Source organism: Protomyctophum bolini, assembly GCF_963924005.1.
Source record: "Protomyctophum bolini genome assembly, chromosome: 18".
NCBI classification, from domain to species: Eukaryota; Metazoa; Chordata; class Actinopteri; order Myctophiformes; family Myctophidae; genus Protomyctophum; species Protomyctophum bolini.
The window spans coordinates 28,043,906-28,061,810 of NC_137879.1; the positions used below are offsets into that span (position 1 = coordinate 28,043,906).

A 17,905-nucleotide genomic window follows, 5' to 3' on the forward strand; every position below is an offset into this window, starting at 1 on the left:
CAATGATGAGTCAAATCAGTGTTCATTTTAAAGAACAACATAATGGTCAAAAATGGTTTTATATAATGCATATATCTCATGTATTTCCTTCATTTAATATACTATCTTGCGCTTTCCAGGTCCGATTATTTCCGTAATTTTGTGGACTCATGTCTGCAGAAGATTCACCAAGACAGACCTACCTCTGACGTGATGCTGAAGGTCTCTTGAATCATAATTCTTTTTTCTACCACACAAGAAAGCACAAAGCAAATGTATTCACAATCTCTAATATTTTCTTCAGAAATTATATTTTAACATCTTACATGATAAATACTGAAACATATTTCTTTACATGTGTCCAAAGTCTCACCAGGACTAAAGCTTTAAAAGGCATATTTTAATTTTTAAATGAGCCATTGGTTCTTGTAGATTTTCATGTCAAACATCCATAACCTTAACACCTAATAACCTTAAAGCAGAACTTATTTTTTAAGTTTTATGTTGTACACAATGCAACTTTTGTACAATTGGGGTGGCTCTTCTATTAAGACATTTTGGATTGTGTCCTGTATCACCTAGACACAGGATATGACACGAAGTTTGACTTGATGGTCAAGATTTGATTTATCCCCTGAGCAAGCGGGCAGGCTCCATTAGCTCAATGGTAAAAATGTCAGAACTTGAACAGGTTCAAATCCGGGGTAATAGAGGAAAGTTACATACTTTAGTGCAGTTTTAAAGTGGAAACAAAGATCTCCCCAAAACCTCTCTGACCATCTCAACCACAACCCCACTTTCCACTATGCAGCACCATTTCCTATGCAGAGAGCGTCCCGTGACGGCGGTGATGGACCTGATCGCACGCACCAAGGATGCTGTCCGCGAGCTGGACAACCTGCAGTACCGCAAGATGAAGAAGATCCTCTTCCACGAGGCTCTCAACGGACCTGCGCCTGAGGGAGGGGAGGAAGAGGAGGTGAGAGAGGGGGGATGCTACTAGAAGGTGTGGTGTAGGGAAGGGAGGAGGAAGTGGGAGAGGTGTCATAAGGGACTGCGACAAGAATAAAAAAGAAAATGTGGCTATGTGACACATTGTGAGCTTGTAGATCGGCTATATTTGGTGTGCGGCACTCACACACAACTTGGTACAAATCTAGCTTAATCTCACAAAAATAGCCCATGTATACGCTCTCAACTCATCAATCCAATTTAGACCTTGAACACCTATACGTTGTTTATACCGTTCAAGCCGGCAACACCTCTGTTTGTAGTTGTTGCTATATGCAGTATAGCAACATAAAATTCTTAACCTTTTTTGAATACGTTTTAAAAAAATCAGAAAACGTAGGTCAGGATTTAGAAAACCCTTTTAGAATCGGCCTCAGGTCTAAATGTATACTATCTGATATTCCTTTTTATTGTCCTCGCTTGCACACTGTCTTTGTAAAGTGGTTGGCTTAGCAAAAAATCTCAGCGCTCAGGGCCTCTGAGGATAGAATCTACTGGTCTTTTTTGCCTTTAGAGAAAGTAGCATATATAGTTCATACAGTGAGGAACAGAGACAGTGCTTGCATCCATCCTGTCTTTGTATTGTGTCTCTTGGTACATCGTGTGAACTCTGGTCTCCTTCCTCTACGTACAAAAGGCTTTGTTCCACTCAGAATCGGAATCAGAAATTGCTGTCGGCCACTGCCTCAAAAAAGGAAATGAAGGAATTCAGGGAATGCCAGGCTTTGAATGCCTTTAAAGGACAACTTTACCACTTTTCAACATCTCTTCATATAATTGGTCCTCACTAATGTTCATGATAAAATAGCACAATTTTTTCCTACTCGGTCTGTGTCTCATAGGAGAGCTGTGGGCCGTTCAGAAACTCGTACACCAGTGACATCATCGTTGGGCAGATTTTTTTTAAACAAGATTTGTTGTAAAATATGTTTAGATTTTTTATTATTGTGAGAACCATGACTTCCATTTTTGCATTGCAACTTTTCAGAAAAAGAACGCCTGCAGTTTCTATTAGCTTGGATTCCCCATTGATGATGTCACTGGTGGACGGGTTTCTGAACTGCCCACAGCTCTCCCATGAGATGTAGAAAGAAATTGTGGTAGTTTATCATGAACATTAGTGAGGAAGTTGCAAAGTGGTGAAGTGGTCCTTTAATCATTAGTAGTAGAGAGTACATTCCTGGTTGAATGTTAGGATATTCATCATTACTCACTGACTTTTTGTAGAAAATGTATTTTATAACTGTCTAGGACGTGCGTATGTGAGCACATTTACATTTACATGCTTATCCAAAAACATCCTATGAAATACAAAGAGAAAACGCCAAACGGGCAACATAACAAAACAAATGGACTCACTAAAACCTCCCCTGCTTTATTTTGCTTCCCTCCCCCTCACCCCCCCCCCCCCCCCCCAAGGATGTGGAGCAATACATGCTGCGTACGGGCACTGTCAACAGTATGGAGAGCTCCCATTCGCTGCCTTCCATGTCGATCAGCGCGAGCTCACAGAGTAGCTCGGTCAACAGCCTGGCGGATGGCTCGGACGACAGCTGTGAGATGGCCATGATGCAAGAGGGGGAGCACACTGTCACTTCAAACAGCTCTGTCCTGCACAAGCCCCTGGTCAGTCCAAACAATTCAATTCAAAGGGCTTTATTGGCATGAGAAAACATACGTTTACATTGCCAAAGCAAAAGTGGAACAATCAAAACAAAATGTGAAAATTGAAAGTCCGAATGTCCAATAAATCCATTTCTATGTACCGATGCAGATACTGCAGGAATACACACAATGATTAGTACCGGTAGTCTTTTGTGGTGGTTGCGTTCCATTAGATTCTTCTCCTATCACAGCAGTCAGTCAGTCAAGTTAAACTTTAACTCATGACTTTGCAAGAACCTGACACCGTCTCTGTCTGCATTCCATTCTTGGTTCTCCCGTCATCCACAGAGCCATGACAACATCTATGACGACCCCTACCAGCCAGAGGTGGAGGTGGAGCCCTCACGCGCAGGGATTGCTGATGGTGGAGGAGGAGGAGGAGGAGGAGGAGGAGGAGGAGGTGGTGGTGGTGGTGGTGGTGGTGGAGGAGAAAGGGAAAGAGAAAGAGGAGGTGGGGGAAGGCGCCGGCGAGGCAGGGACCACTTTGCCACAATCAGGACGGCCTCGTTGGTCACCCGACAGATCCAGGAACACGAGCAGGGTTCGGCCCTGCGGGAGCAGATGTCCGGGTAAGAACCCATAACTTTTGAAAGGTTAGGGTTGTTTCTGCTTCACCAAGACGGCTTACAAGCACGGGTCCACTAGGCAGGAATCAAAGGTTAGGGTTGTTTATACTTCACCAAGACCGGATACAAGCACATGTCCACTAGGCAGGAATCAATGGTTAGGGTTGTTTCTGCTTCACCAAGACCGGATACAAGCACATGTCCACTAGGCAGGAATCAATGGTTAGGGTTGTTTCTGCTTCACCAAGACCGGATACAAGCACAGGTCCACTAGGCAGGAATCAAAGGTTAGGGTTGTTTATGCTTCACCAAGCCCGGATACAAGCACAGGTCCACTAGGCAGGAATCAATGGTTAGGGTTGTTTCTGCTTCACCAAGACAGGTTACAAGCGCAGGAAGGACTTTGCTGTTATCCTGGTTGAGCCACTAGGGAGAGTGAGACCCCATCCCGGCTAACTAGTAAAAAATGATACAAAAAGTATCCCTTTATGCAAAATTACTAACAGAAGCTATACCATACATGAAAATATTAAAATTAAGGATGTTGGCTTAAAAATGCCAGAGTGGCTTGTTAGTCTCTGTAATTTGCTAGCCAAAGAGGAAATCTACATGCCATTGGCCGTTGGCTGGTGTTCATTTAGTTTCCTGCCTAATAAAAAAATTATGTTCCTGACGCCATTTCACCTGGGAAACGTTTCTATGAAATTGTAATTGGCACCTTTCAGCGTTTTCACACTTTGACAGGAAACCTCTGACCATCCATGTCCTCACAGGTACAAGCGCATGCGACGGCAGCACCAGAAGCAGCTGATGGGTCTGGAGAACAAACTGAAGTCTGAGATGGACGAGCATCAACTCAGGCTGGACAAGGAGCTGGAGAACCAGAGGAACAACTTCTCAGGGGAGGGAGACAAACTGTCCAAGAAACACCAGGCCATCCTGGAGAAAGAGGTATGTGACGTGGGGTAGGGCTGCCTCGATAATGATTAATGAAGTAAAATAAAAGATCAGCCCTAGTTGTCTGAAGTATGTGCATGTATGATCAGCTATTGTTTGCTATTTTTGTATACAACGAAGTAGAACACAGGCTTAAGTGGTTAATCGGCCTAATCGATTGAAATACATTTATTTTAATGTTTTTGTGCAGATTCTAAGTAATTCGATTAATCTATATGAGCAAGATTAAGTCTGTTATTGGTTTTAAATATCGGTTTTGACATATTTTCGGTTAATTGCCCAGCGGTAACGTGAGGGTTAACAAGGGACCGGCAGGTCAGTGCGGTCCGAGCTGGAAAAGAGGTGAGCAGAAGGGGCTTGACAGGGATGAACTAGGACTGAGCTCCACACACACACACACACACACACACACACAATCACACAACTCCTGTTAACTGATGATAATTAATTGTATGATTTTGCTCTCATTGCCCCTTTTTCCCGCTGTTTACACTGTACTGATCCCAGATAAGCGTAAACTTTGCCTGTGTCCAGACAAAAGCAGCCTTGGCTGAGGAAAAGAAATTCCAGCAACACATCCTGGCCCAGCAGAAGAAAGAGTTGACCAGCTTGCTGGAGTCCCAGAAACGACAGTATCGTCAACGCAAGGAGCAGCTGAAAGAGGTGCAGGTCTACAGCCTGTCGAGTGTCAACTGTCACCACTGTTTCTATCACATTGGATGCTTTTTAGAGATCATGAATTGTTTCTTCACAAATTGAAATGTGGTTCCAGCAGGGCATAAAACATTGTGTATTCATAAAGGAACAAAACATACAGTAATGTCCCTCGGCTCAATTTTTAACCGGACTCAGCTGCGAGCTTCTCACTCAGTGAACCACCCTGCCCCCATTTCTTGCAGTTGGACTAGCTCTAAGCTAGGGGCGAAAGGCTTAATTGAATAAAGAAGTTTAATAATTTGAACATTTATAATATGCTATTAACATCTTGCCCAGAAGGTGAATGACTGTCTTATTTCCATGTCATAAAATTAAAAGCTTTGTCTTTCACTACTGGAGAAACGTATTATTTCGAACCTGTATTATTTCATGGTCTAAAATAAATGCATTATAACAATTATTACAAGGGACCATAACGTCATTCTATTGGCACGTTTTTTCTTTTTACTGTAATGTTTTCAAATAAAAAAATTCAATCGATACATATTGATTAAAAAAACGAATGAAAACATTATTTCATCAGACAAATCTATGTATGCCACCCTACTCCTCTGCCAGTCAACCAGCGTGACGCTCCAACCGTGTTCTCTTGAAACTTGTCCTCCCATGCAGGAGCTGAATGAGAACCAGTCCACGCCCAAGCGGGAGAAGCAGGAGTGGCTGGTACACCAGAAGGAGTGTCTCCAGCAGCTGCAGGCATGGATTGAAGTTCTCAGTCGCCACGACTGATTTCAGTCATTTGGATTCCGTAGCATGCCACACACCGAAAATAGCAGAATCTACAAGCTCACACAACACGTCGTGCTGCGACGTGTTGCGAGCTTGTAGATTCTGCTATTTTCGGTCATTGGTTATATTAAGATTAAAAGAGTATTTGAAGTGGTCAAACTAATAATAGATTGCAAGTTCAGAAGCATCTTCCGTAAACATGGATAGTCATGAATGCAAAGTATTAAGCCTCAACCTGTGATTTCGATGTAGAACAGCATTAATGTAAGGTTTAGAAACACAAACGTCATAATTAAAAGTTCAGTCATGAGATTTTATGTTGCTTTATTCCGTGTGCAGGCGGAGGAGGAGGCCGGCCTCCTGCGGCGGCAGCGCCAGTACTATGAGCTGCAGTGTCGCCAGTACAAGAGGAAGATGCTGCTCGCCCGCCACAACCTGGAACAGGACCTGCTCCGAGAGGTACACTTACAGACCTTTGGTGGAAATAGTGCTACAAGGTTTTACTTTGAAGTAAAAGTATCAATGCTGCAATGAAGTCTGGTAATCAAAATTTACATAAGTAAAAGTACAGGCATCAAAATATACTTAGAAGTACCAAATAGCAGACAGGCACACATCGCAACGTGTTTAGTTGTGAGTTTTTGAGTGGTGCAACCACTCCAAGGAACAGCAATGTCCATGTCCGCCTATCTATGTGACGTTAACCCACCTATGTGACGTTAATGAGCACCAGTATGACTATTAGTACCAGTAGGGGCACTGTTGTGCCAGAAACAGAGAGAGAAATAGTGCTGCACTGTTGCCTGCTAATTAGAGAGAGAGAGAGGCTATTTTCAAAGCCAAAGTTTAAATAGGGCTGAAGTGGTTAATGTATGTTTTGTAATAGTAGTACACTATTTGTTTCTGAGATGTATCACGACGTGTTGTGAGCTTGTAGATTGGTTGTTTGGTAGTCAAAGGATATAGAAGTTGTTAAGCTTTGATCCTATAACTTTTGTTATAGGATCCCGTTCGTCAGGGCATAGTCTCAGAAACCACAGCGCACATGGGGAATTGCCACTGACATAACATGTACAGTACCCAGGTGCTGTGACAATACAAAATTATTGTCGGTACGTTTTTGTTCTTCACAACTCAACAGAACATTCTTTCTCTCTCCCTCCCTCTGCTGCCTTCATTCTCTTATCTTCTCTCCTCCTCCCACCCTCTTCCCTTCAACCAGGACCTGAACAAGAAGCAGACCCTGAAGGACCTGGAGTGTGCCATGCTGCTGCGGCACCACGAGTCCACCCAGGAGCTGGAGTTCCGGCAGCTAGGCCTGGTGCAGCGCACACGGGCCGACCTGATCCGCACGCAGCACCAGACGGAGCTCACCAACCAGATGGAGTACAACAAGCGGCGCGAGCAGGAGCTGCGGCAGAAGCACGCCGTGGAGGTCCGCCAGCAGCCCAAGAGCCTCAAAGTGAGTGAGAGCGACGCCTCCTCCACCCAGCAGAGCCAGGGGGAGGACGCCGACGTGGTGCTGGGAGGTAGTACCCGGGCTGGGGTCGAGGGGTTAGGAGAGGTAGAGGAGGGTGAGAAGCAAGGGGACGAGACGGGAAAATCCAAAGAGGAGAGTGTGAAGGCGGTCAGGGAGGTGAGACGAGATGTAGTTGAGGGTGAACTGGAAGAAGGAGCTGTGGAGGGAGGTGCAGAGGAAAGCAGAGATGAGGGAGGTGACGTGGTAGGAATAGAGGAGGTGATGGGCGTAAGGTCGAAGAACGAGTCGGACGAGGTTCAAGGTGAAAGAAAGCCAGAAGGGGACAGAGAAGATGAGGAGCCGAACACAGCAGAGGGAGAGGTTAGGGAGGTGGAGGGAGTGCAGTGGGAGGATGATGATGATGATGAGGATGATGATGATTACTATGAAGGTAGTAAAGCTGAAATAGACACCACTGATGATGATGATGATGATGATGATGAGGAAGAGGGCAGGGGCGTGGCCGACGGCTGCCCGTCCGATTATATCTCCTCCCTGGAGAGGAGGCGGCGGCATCTCTGTGGGCTCGATGAGCTCTCAGAGTTCTACTTCCCCGAGGTGCATGAGGAGCTGGAGCCCTCCCCTGTGTCCCCTTCCCGCACCCCTGCTCCTGACCCTATGCAGAGCTCCCCCCTCCCCTCTCTGTTCTCTCACACCCTCTGCCTCCTGCTCGCCATGTCGGCGGCAGCACAGCCCTCCAACCTCACCTTTCTTGCCCTCTCTGTCTTCCTTCTCTCCCTCCGCCGCAACCCCCCGCTCCCCTCTCTGTCCTCCCTGCTCCTCTCCGCCGAGCTGGTGCTCATGGCCCTCTTCTTCTCGTACCTCTTCCTCCGCTCCTGCATCTCTCTCTCGCTGGCCACTTTCCTGTCCCTCAGTGTTTGGGCGTGTGGCTTCTTCAGCCTGGGCCTGTCCCTGAGCCTGGGGCTCTATTACGTCCCTGTTGTCCTGGTCTCGGTCTCCTTTCTCAGCTCACCTTCCCTTTTCCTCTCCCTCTATCTGCTGGTGGTGCTTGTGGTGCGGCCGGCCCGCGACTTCTTCCAAAACGCCCCACGCAAGGTCAACCGCCTGTGCATGCGTTTCCTTTTCCGTCTTCCCCGGCCCCTGTTTGCCGTCTGCCAGTCGGTCCTTGGTGGCGTAGCTGAGCGCAACCTCTACGAGATGTTCCCCAAAGCGGGCCGCAACTGGGGCGTGCGTCGGTCCCAAATCCCTGTGCCCATCCGGAGCCTGCCCCTGGAGTACCAGGCCCAGCAGAGCTGTTGCTCTCCTCTAGCCAAGGGCTTGCTCTGGCTGAAGCGTTTTGTCAGGCGCCCCATAGGGGTCCTAGCTGACCTGGCTAATTCCGTGGTGCTGAAGCTAGCCGGCCGCGTGTTGAGAGAGCTGCCACCCGGCTGGCTGGTCAGACTGCGCACACTGGGCCTGTTGAGGGAGGAAAAACCGAGCAGGCTGCCACGCCTACTGCCCAGGGAGGTCAGGGAGCACAGGCTCCGGGAGAGGAGGAGGAGAGAGAGGCAGAGACAGAAGAGGGAAGAGCGGGAAAGTATGATGGAGGGCAGGTGGGAGTGTGGGCTGAGGCGAACCTCGTCTGGGAGATTTGTGAGGGGGAAAGTTCGGCCGTGGAGATAGCGACAATGTGGTTACATTGAAAGAAAGTGAAAGTACTAGGGACTATTTGCTGGTGGTATGTGTGTTCATGCAAAATCCTGAGTGTTAATGGGTCCATTTGACACACTGACTCAACACGTAAGATTTTATAGTGTGAATGTGTTCCATCTTCCATTATATCATCATTGTCTTTTCTTTTTTCTTTTTATTCAGGTCCATGTGTTATTATAATTTATTTTGTTATTCCCACATGGTTTTTGGTCCACATCAGTCTTCATCGTTAAAGATTAGTGAACTAAGTAACATGGGATGCACACAATCTGTATTTAGGTGGATGTGTGTGCATCGGCTGAATGTGATTGGCTTTAGTTTTGAGTTCAGCCAGTTATATCATGCACAGTTGCACACAAGTCATGCGTGGGCTTTTTTATGGCTGCTGAATCACTGCAAACAGCCAGCAAATCACTGTCACTGTCTTACACCCAGTGAAGTTTAGTATCTTACACTATTGTGCTTTTTGTAAAAGTTTTGTTTTATATTCTCTGTTTTATGATTTTGATCTTAATTTGCAAGACAAATAGTTTTTTTTATGGTTATTGTGAAGGCCACGTGTGTGCAATCTGTGTTGTGTGTTAAGTGTTTTTTGGAGTCTTATGATTTCACAAAGTCTTGTTTTTTGCACTGTTTTGTCGGTGCCTTTAATCAATGGCCTCTTAAAACAACGTTTACACGTTGTCCACATTGCTGAACGCACAGCTGAAATTTCACTCCCAAAAAGCTGTATACTGTGAAAATAGGATACTTTACATAATACTAAAATCCTCCCTGAACACTAGCACAACAGTGTCTGCAAAAGTGCAATAAGCGATTGACCATGAGTAGAGATTTGGACGTCAATCGATATTTAGAGCTAACAACTGGAAGCGGTGTAGCTGAAGTCTTCTATACAGGACATGAACAATGAGACGGGGGGGCCTTTTTAGTTATAGCCAAAGCATTCAAAGAAGTGTCCTTAGTGTAAGGTAGCCTACACCAAATATAGTGCTCATTGTTTGATGTTAACATCATAGAAAACAATGATGGCTGTCGAGATTGTTAGTGTTATCTTACAGCCTATAGTTAAAAAATATATTATTGCGATTTAAGCGATAATATTATAATGATTTACCATGTAAACATCTGTTATTTTGTTTTATTGTTATATGCAAGTCTACTGCAGGTGTCTGCTTTGTTAGCTGGTTGCATGAGTGTTAATGCTCTGTTGTGAAGTGAAATATGTTCATCTCTGTATTCTTGAAAGTTGACATACATTAATCTAGTTTAGACTTGACTATAAAACGTATTTAATATTTTAATATTTCATGATAGCTAATATATCTGAAGCCATGCAGACAATCTTTTAGGACATGCCATACTAAATTAAGTCCCAAAGATTGGCAAAACTACTGAATGTGAACGTTTAGAGCAAGCAATTGATTATCCTATGAAGAAATTATAGAATAACCAGGCATCTAATTGTTTTTTGCACTGTCTCAGTAAAATGTTCAAGATTTAAGCCATCAGCATATTTCAAAGGCTTGGACCAAATATAATTTGAAGAAGCTAATAGTGGCAAGTAATTTTCATGGTATTATCTGATGAGAGAAGCATGTACCAAAATTGCATTATTGTGCACATGTAATTGAAGTGACCATGGGATAAAAAGGAAATAGCAGCTTTAACCACATAGTGCTCTTTGGAATGATCATAAATACTGCACACTTGACAGGGACCTAAGTACCAGAAGTCGTAGATATCTGTCAGTGTGGTAGTGCTGCTGCTAAATATTTACTAGTTGCCCAGAAAATGGTGCCCTGCTTTATGCCACAGTCAGATGTGTCCACATTTGTCATAGGAGTGGACTTGAGCCATTGAAATGATTAATTACCGAATGGAGGAACTAAAGAGGAACTCTCTCTCGGCTGTATTTTGACCCAAAGAGAAAATGGGGCATTGCTTTCTGGGTGACCTGTATTAAAGAGTTGCCAAATACATAACCTCCTTAAAGAAATGGAGATACTGTTCCACTCTGTGATTTTTAGGAGAAATATTTCTGAATCACACAAAGGTTTCACCCTTATGTTTGAATGTAACTTTTGATTTGGAATTGTTCTTCCATTGTCTTCCTATGAGTTATTTCCTGTTTGTCTACGTTTTGTATGTTTTTATGTTTGTAAGTGTCCTTTGTGCATGTGAGATTTCCACAGAGTTTTAGCACCTCGTTTTATATGATTATTTTATTTATGCAGTAAGGATAGGATCTTGTATGGCAGCCTTTTTCCAATTTCATCCTCATGAAATTGGAGAGTGCACGAGTGTTTTACTGTATGGCTCCGTGCTCCAAAGTATAGAGAAATATTTTGTCATATTTTAAGATTTTTCTCCACACAGAAAAATAAATTATTTTGTGTTGAAATCATTGTCTTGTTTGTTTTTATGATTTTATTTAGCTACCTTGTCCTCATTTGTCACCATTTCCCTTTCCTAATTTGTTATTTTTGTCCCAGATTTCTTTCTTAATTTCTTCATTGCTGCCCCTGTCTCATAACTCATGCCTCATTACTTCCCTGTGTGCACTCTTAACATCACCAACTCCTGATGCCAGCAGCTTGTTACTTTGCGTTAGTAGTTTAATCATTCTGATTTCAGGTGCAAATTTAAGAAACCATGTTAGTGGCTTAGTCAGCTTACATTCAGGTGCAGAATGCATTAAAACAAGGACAATATGAGAAAAGGAATTATGTCATTACAGAATCGGTAGAATAACATACATTTTAACCAACACCAACATTTTAAATAACACATTGAGAAATTCTGCTTTAACAATTGCATTTTAAAATGTAATAGTCAAAGATTCACAAGACTACACAAAATATACCATATGCTCATTTCACTCACTGCCTGAACTATCTGAAATGTTAAAGCTTAATCTATACTTAATCATATCATTGTGTCACTTGTCAATCTGTTTCTTGTGAGCAATGATTTATTAGTTCTTCCAACAGTCTTGGATGTACAATTGCACACAATTTTCAATACATTCTAGTATTTTTCTGTATCTATCCTGTTCTGCATTCCTCTGTTCTCCATTCATTCCATTCTTACACCATTCATGTTTTTCAGTTCAGTTCATCAGTCATTCTCTGTGTGCAACATGAAGAAGTATAATTAGCCTCTTACTCTACATTGCCATGTTTTTAAGAATGTGAGGAATCTAATATCCCATCTCGTAAGTTTAAACCACACACCCCCATACTACACAACATTATTTGCAAAGGAGAAATGGATAATGAGAAATTACATCCCGAGGGGATTTAACATCCCTCTCGAAGGCGAAGCCATTATCTGTTACAATAACTATTGCCATTATCGGTATACCGGTATACTATTTTCCAAATCTTCCATTTGAAAGTACTGACTGACTGAGCCTCTACACTAACTAAAATTATTTGTTGAACACATTGAGTTATTATTCCAGTTCTGAACACAGGTTTTTTTTTCCCAGTTAATGGCCAGGAAATCATGGTTTTACAAATATCTTGAGCCTCAAAGACAAACATTGAGCTTATGCTAGTTCAGCTCATGCTAGACAAACTGATGCGCTTCAGCAAAGTTGGGTCCGTCTCTCTTTTCTCTCCCCTAGTCCAAAGAACTGCAGATCAAGCGCCAGTTCCAGGACACCTGCAAAATCCAAACGCGCCAGTACAAGGCCCTGCGTAACCACCTACTGGAGAACACACCCAAGTCAGACCATAAGGCTGTGCTGAAAAGGCTGAAGGACGAGCAGACTCGTAAGCTGGCCATACTGGCCGAGCAGTATGACCACTCCATCAATGACATGCTGTCCACACAGGCTGTGAGTAAGGCAAGGAGACGTCTTTCACTTAACACTCGCACCACACCACCCTGGGGATTGTCCCAACCTGACCCGGGAGTTGTACCTGCAGTATCATGACCCTAGGGGTTGCACCTACCTAACCCATCCCAAGTGCCCCATGAGATGTACCTATACCCTACCCTGGGGATTGTACATACCCTACCTGCCAACCGGTCTGCTCCTATTGCAATAGTCTTTGTCAGACGATGGTGTTCCTTGCTGGAAAGAACTTATTTTCAAGCCACAAAACTTGTTTTATGTTTTGCTTGAGAATCTGATGTTTTTAGCAAGTGACACTCATGCAATGAATTACAGTGTACAGTAAATTAAGCTTTAGTCCTGTTCTTTAGTGAAATCTCTTTTTCACCTAAATGACTACACTGTTAGCTGTTGAATTTCTCTGAGAAGTTGTTGGTTTACAGTAGCATCACTCCATGCATGACAACTAAGCAGTGGAATGCAAGCGTTGATGAAACGTGCCATCTAAGATCAATGGTTCATCTGTTGGAACAATATAAAGGAAATCAGGTATGTTTTCAGTTTACAAATCTTTTCAAAGGAAATATTCACACATCCAATTAATCTTGGATAGTATCAATTTATCCGTTCAGGAAGAAAGATCCCACCTGCTACTGAGACTTTATTGAGTGTCTTGACTCTTGAGGGCACTCTTGACGACATGTGTTTAGCATTAAAACTGGAAAGCATCTGTATTTTTTTATTTTTGCGTTGGCTATTTAAAAATAGCAGATCTACGAGCTACTGTAACAGTGCTTGAACATCGGCAATCTTAAAAAAAATATATATATATCTTGAAAGTGCATTTGTAGAATCCGCCTCAGATCTTAATGGGTTAATAAAGTTGATGCTGCTGAGCAAGAGCAGTGTGTGTAATCTTTCTTCCTGAATGTTTTGTTTACAAATCTTGACTTACTAGTCACATTACTTTAAACCATTACTAGTAGTCACATTACTTTAAAGGGAAAATACCGTTTTGCTTGCAATGGGACATTTAGGCTTCATTAAAATGACTAAATGTCCTCATAAGGCACTCCTTGTCACAATGTCTGCTGGTACTGAAGTTAATGTGTCATTGGGTTCATTTCCCAGACACTGATTGAGTCAAACGATGTCCTTTGAGAGCAGACATAAATCTACTTAAATCTTAGTGGTCGCTTTTGACCTTCAGGTAAGTTATCACTTTGGCACAAAACAAACCACCATTTTGATCAAAGATTATCTCTTATTGTTCTTAAGTCAATCTACTTACAGTACTATAATGACCTATGCCATTCGACCAAGCTCTCATAATGGATTTTGTACACAATGAAAATTGTGTACATAATTATAACACGTTATAGTTTCCCAGCTTATATGCTTGAAGGTTGTTAATAAAGTAGTTTATCTTCCTTAAAAGTTGTTTCACTACACTGTACACTTGTTGTTCATTATATCATGCATCATTGCAAGATTATTTCAGGTTGCACAACATTTGCATCTATTACATCCAATTACATTCAATATCCTCAAATGTGTACTTTAATTTAACTTTATTCTCAATTTCTTAAGTGTGGTCAAAAATGTAATCAACTCCAGCACATTGAGAAAACTTGTGGAATCATGGCAACCCACTTAATGCACACAACCAACGTATGGCTGAACGATCGTCATCCCACTGCACACACTCAACACACCTGAATGATCTTCACCCCACTGCCTTTCCATCTCACTGGGGCACACAACCGTTAACCTCTCTCTAAACCTCTTTCCTAACCCTGCAAACGAACAATGAGCCGGTCCCTCACACAAACCCTGCTGTGTCATCCAGAATTTTTTACTTTCCCTATTTGCGTCTCGTTTTCAGCTGCGACTGGACGAGACCCAGGAAGCCGAGTACCAGGTGCTGCGGATGCAGCTCCAACAGGAGCTGGAGCTGCTCAACGCCTACCAGAGCAAGATCAAGATCCACACGGACACACAGCATGACAGAGAGGCCAAGGACCTGGAGCAGAGGGTGTCCATCCGCCGAGCCCTGCTGGAGCAGAGGGTGAGAGTATTCTCTACATTCTACATTCTAAAAATGTCTTCTGAAACAGTTTTCTGTTTTAGAAGACAAACATTTTAAAACATTATTCGTGTCAAGGAACCTCAAAATTATATGTAGCTGGTAGTTGGTTTGCGGACCCCCATCTCAAAATATTTTGATCCAGGTACCCCCAGAAGCAAAGATTTGAGTAAAGAATGTTCACTTTAAAAATATATATATCCTGTGCAGCCAAACATCTGTGCTGTGTACTGGACACTGGTAAGAATGTACAGTCCATTTAGATATGCAAACATGATCAGCACATTTCAGCTGGTTATTGAAAATGTACTTGGTGGCCTGGACCGCTGGCGCAGCTGTCATGTAGTCTGTCACTGATTATCTTAACGGTCTTTGCACGCATTTCACTGCCCATTTCCTATCAATAAAAAAAGAAAAAAGGAAAATTAACATTGCTATAGATCAGGGGTTCTCTACGTTTTTGGCTGAAAATCCTTTGGCCATGTCTCGCGACTCTCCCCACCCCCAATACAAATTGACTGCTACAATAAGACCAAGGATTCTAGACTAGAGCATTGTGACAATGGCATTCTGAGAACGTTTCAGTCGACAAGTAAAACTGTACATAGGATTTCTCAACCGCACCACACCACCTAAGGTTTTTAAATAATATATCTGCATACAGTCATTATATGCATTAGGCAACCTGAAGCTTATATTTTAAACTTACTCCAGAAGGGGGTAGTAGAGCGGAGTATAGGCAATGTGCTCTAAACTTCTAAAAAGAGATGCAAGGACACATTTTGTTAATTTTGTTACTTAGCCTGAGCATAGCATAATAACACATGGTGTAGCCAGACTAGCCACATGTTGTCATTATCTTCATCATCAGACATTTAATTTGTATTCAGTGCTGGATATCTTAGCACTCGCTTTGACAGATTGTAAAAGACCATGACAACACTCTTTTTTAGCATTATAGCGTATCATGTTTGACCCCATTATCAGAGCTTGTATTTGCTGTTGAAATGCAGCACTGGTAGGTGAATAGAAAGTCGATCCATTGATTTTTTTTTTCATTCAATGATTGATTATTATTATTTTATAATGAATCGATTAAATAATAAATATAATAAATATAATAAATATAATAAATATAATAATAAATAATAAATAATCGATTAAATGAATTAGTTGTAGCACCACTACACCAAAGGTAGCAGAAACTATTCCCACATTTGATTGGTATACTCTGGATTGTAATGTAATGTTAAAGGATTGCCCCCACCCCCTCCACACCCAGATCGAGGAGGAGATGGTGTCATTGCAGAACGAGCGCTCGGAGCGCATCCGCACCCTGCTGGAGAGGCAGGCCAGCGAGATCGAGTCGTTCGACTCGGAGAGCCTGCGCCTGGGCTTCAGCAACATGGCTCTGACGGGCATTCCCAGTGAGGCCTACCCAAAGCAGGGCTACCCCAACGTCCCGCCACCGCCTGGCTCGCGATCCTCCAGCCACTGGAGCCACGGCATGCACCCTCAGAACCCCACCCCTCAGCCCCACTCGCGCCGCAGCCACAACAGCAGTGGTGGCGGGGGAGGAGGGGAGCGCAGGAGCGAGTCCTCTTCTTCCCATGCTCTGAGCATGGCCCTGGGACTGGGGCGCGACGGCAGGGAGGCACACCACTCCTCCCGCTCCTCCGCCTCCTCCTCTTCCTCGTCATCATCGTCCTCGTCCCACCACCAGCGGCATCACCTGCCGCAGCACTACCACCACCAGAGCACGCCGCAGCTGTACCGCGAGCGGGAGAGGGATCGAGACAGGGAGCGTGAGAAGGAGAGGGAGAGGGAATGGAGTGCAGGGGTGCGGGGATCAGGGGGAGACCTGGCCCACCCGCACCCCCACCCCTTCGCCCATCACCTGCCGTCGCGCTCGTCCTCACAGTCCTTGGCCATGCTGCCCCCGCCTCCGCCCGCCCCTCCCTCGGTCTCTGGCCCGTCCTCCTCTTCCTCCTCCTCCTCTTCCTCACAGGGAGGGATATATGTCAGTGGTGGTGGCGGGCTGGCTGTGCGTGGTGGCCCCAGCCTTATGGCGCTGAGGAACAGCCCACAGCCCCTGAGGAGGACGGCGTCTGGAGGGGGCCCCGGGGGGGCTGGAGGGAGCGACGGCGTCCTGAGCCGGAGCACCTCGGTCACCTCTCACATCTCCAATGGCTCACACATCTCCTACTCTTAAAGTAGGGAAGAGGATGAGTAGGGAGAGGTTAGGGGCTGGCATGGCAATGCACTCTTAGATTTAGAGAAAAGGGAGGGAGGGAGGCATTTAGGAAAGTAGCTACTGTATTAAAGGCTGTATCTCAATACTCTCAGGTGGCCTCCTTGTCTTGTGTCAACTAATTTACTTGCCTTTACACGTTAGAATCCTCAGTGTTCAATGCTTGTAGATGGACCTTTGAGGTGGTCTGAGGGCCCTATGAATTGAACACTGAGGATTTTACTGTGTAGGCTGATGTCAAATCGTGGGACGGGTGAAATCACGCACGTTGACATACGTGACACATATGAGGCGGGAGAAGGCCAGCCGTCAGACTACTGAGGCACAGTCTTTCTCTCTAGACTCAGGGTGGTCAGAGGCTAGAGGTTTCTTCCCATTCTCAGAGGAACAAAAGGAAGGAGTGACGGAGGAATGTAAATCGCCCGTCGTACCGTTGGGGGGAGGTATGGGAGGTTACACGTTTTTTTATTTTATCCTCACTACTACTTGTAAAAAAGTGAGTTAGGAGGCACAAGAGGAGGGACATTTTACCTTTTTTTCTTTAGTTTTCTTCCTACAGTTGCAAAGCGACAGGGTAGTCATATAGCCATGTCTTCTTCTATGATATTCTGTGATGGAATGGAGAAAGAGAGAGGACAGTTTAAAGTATAGATGAGTCCTTTGCATTGTGTACGTACTGTATGTATTGTGTGGTGTCCAGATATATCTAGCAAGCACTCGTAACAGGGAAGAATACAAATAAGAAGAACATAGGACACGTTAGTCTCTGTTCAGAGAGATGGCTGTGGATTCAATTTTATTTATTTATTATTATTGATTTACAACTGTTATTTGATGTTTTGTTGATTTTTGTATTAAGTGTAAAAAGTAAAAAACTAACTAAACAAAAAAAAGTTGCTTGGAACATCACCAATGCCTTTAAGGGGTA

General features: G+C 43.9%; 1 protein-coding gene across 2 annotated transcripts in view; it reads left to right on the top strand.

Annotated features, from left to right (window-relative positions):
- Positions 1-16,953, top strand: part of taok2b (TAO kinase 2b) — a 28,989-nt gene extending 12,036 nt beyond the window's left edge. Inside the window, exons 10-21 of one of the 2 annotated variants that reach the window (XM_080788604.1) lie at positions 120-201; positions 791-958; positions 2,410-2,616; positions 2,944-3,224; positions 3,995-4,172; positions 4,713-4,841; positions 5,508-5,591; positions 5,964-6,083; positions 6,847-7,086; positions 12,428-12,640; positions 14,526-14,708; positions 16,009-16,953. In XM_080788604.1, the coding sequence (XP_080644730.1) occupies positions 120-201; positions 791-958; positions 2,410-2,616; positions 2,944-3,224; positions 3,995-4,172; positions 4,713-4,841; positions 5,508-5,591; positions 5,964-6,083; positions 6,847-7,086; positions 12,428-12,640; positions 14,526-14,708; positions 16,009-16,938 (2,815 nt within the window). In that variant the 3' untranslated portion in view covers positions 16,939-16,953. Of the gene's footprint in view, positions 1-119; positions 202-790; positions 959-2,409; positions 2,617-2,943; positions 3,225-3,994; positions 4,173-4,712; positions 4,842-5,507; positions 5,592-5,963; positions 6,084-6,846; positions 11,204-12,427; positions 12,641-14,525; positions 14,709-16,008 lie in introns of those variants that run through there. The other variant, XM_080788603.1, reaches the window with a different exon arrangement.
- Positions 16,954-17,905: the final 952 nt, after the last annotated feature.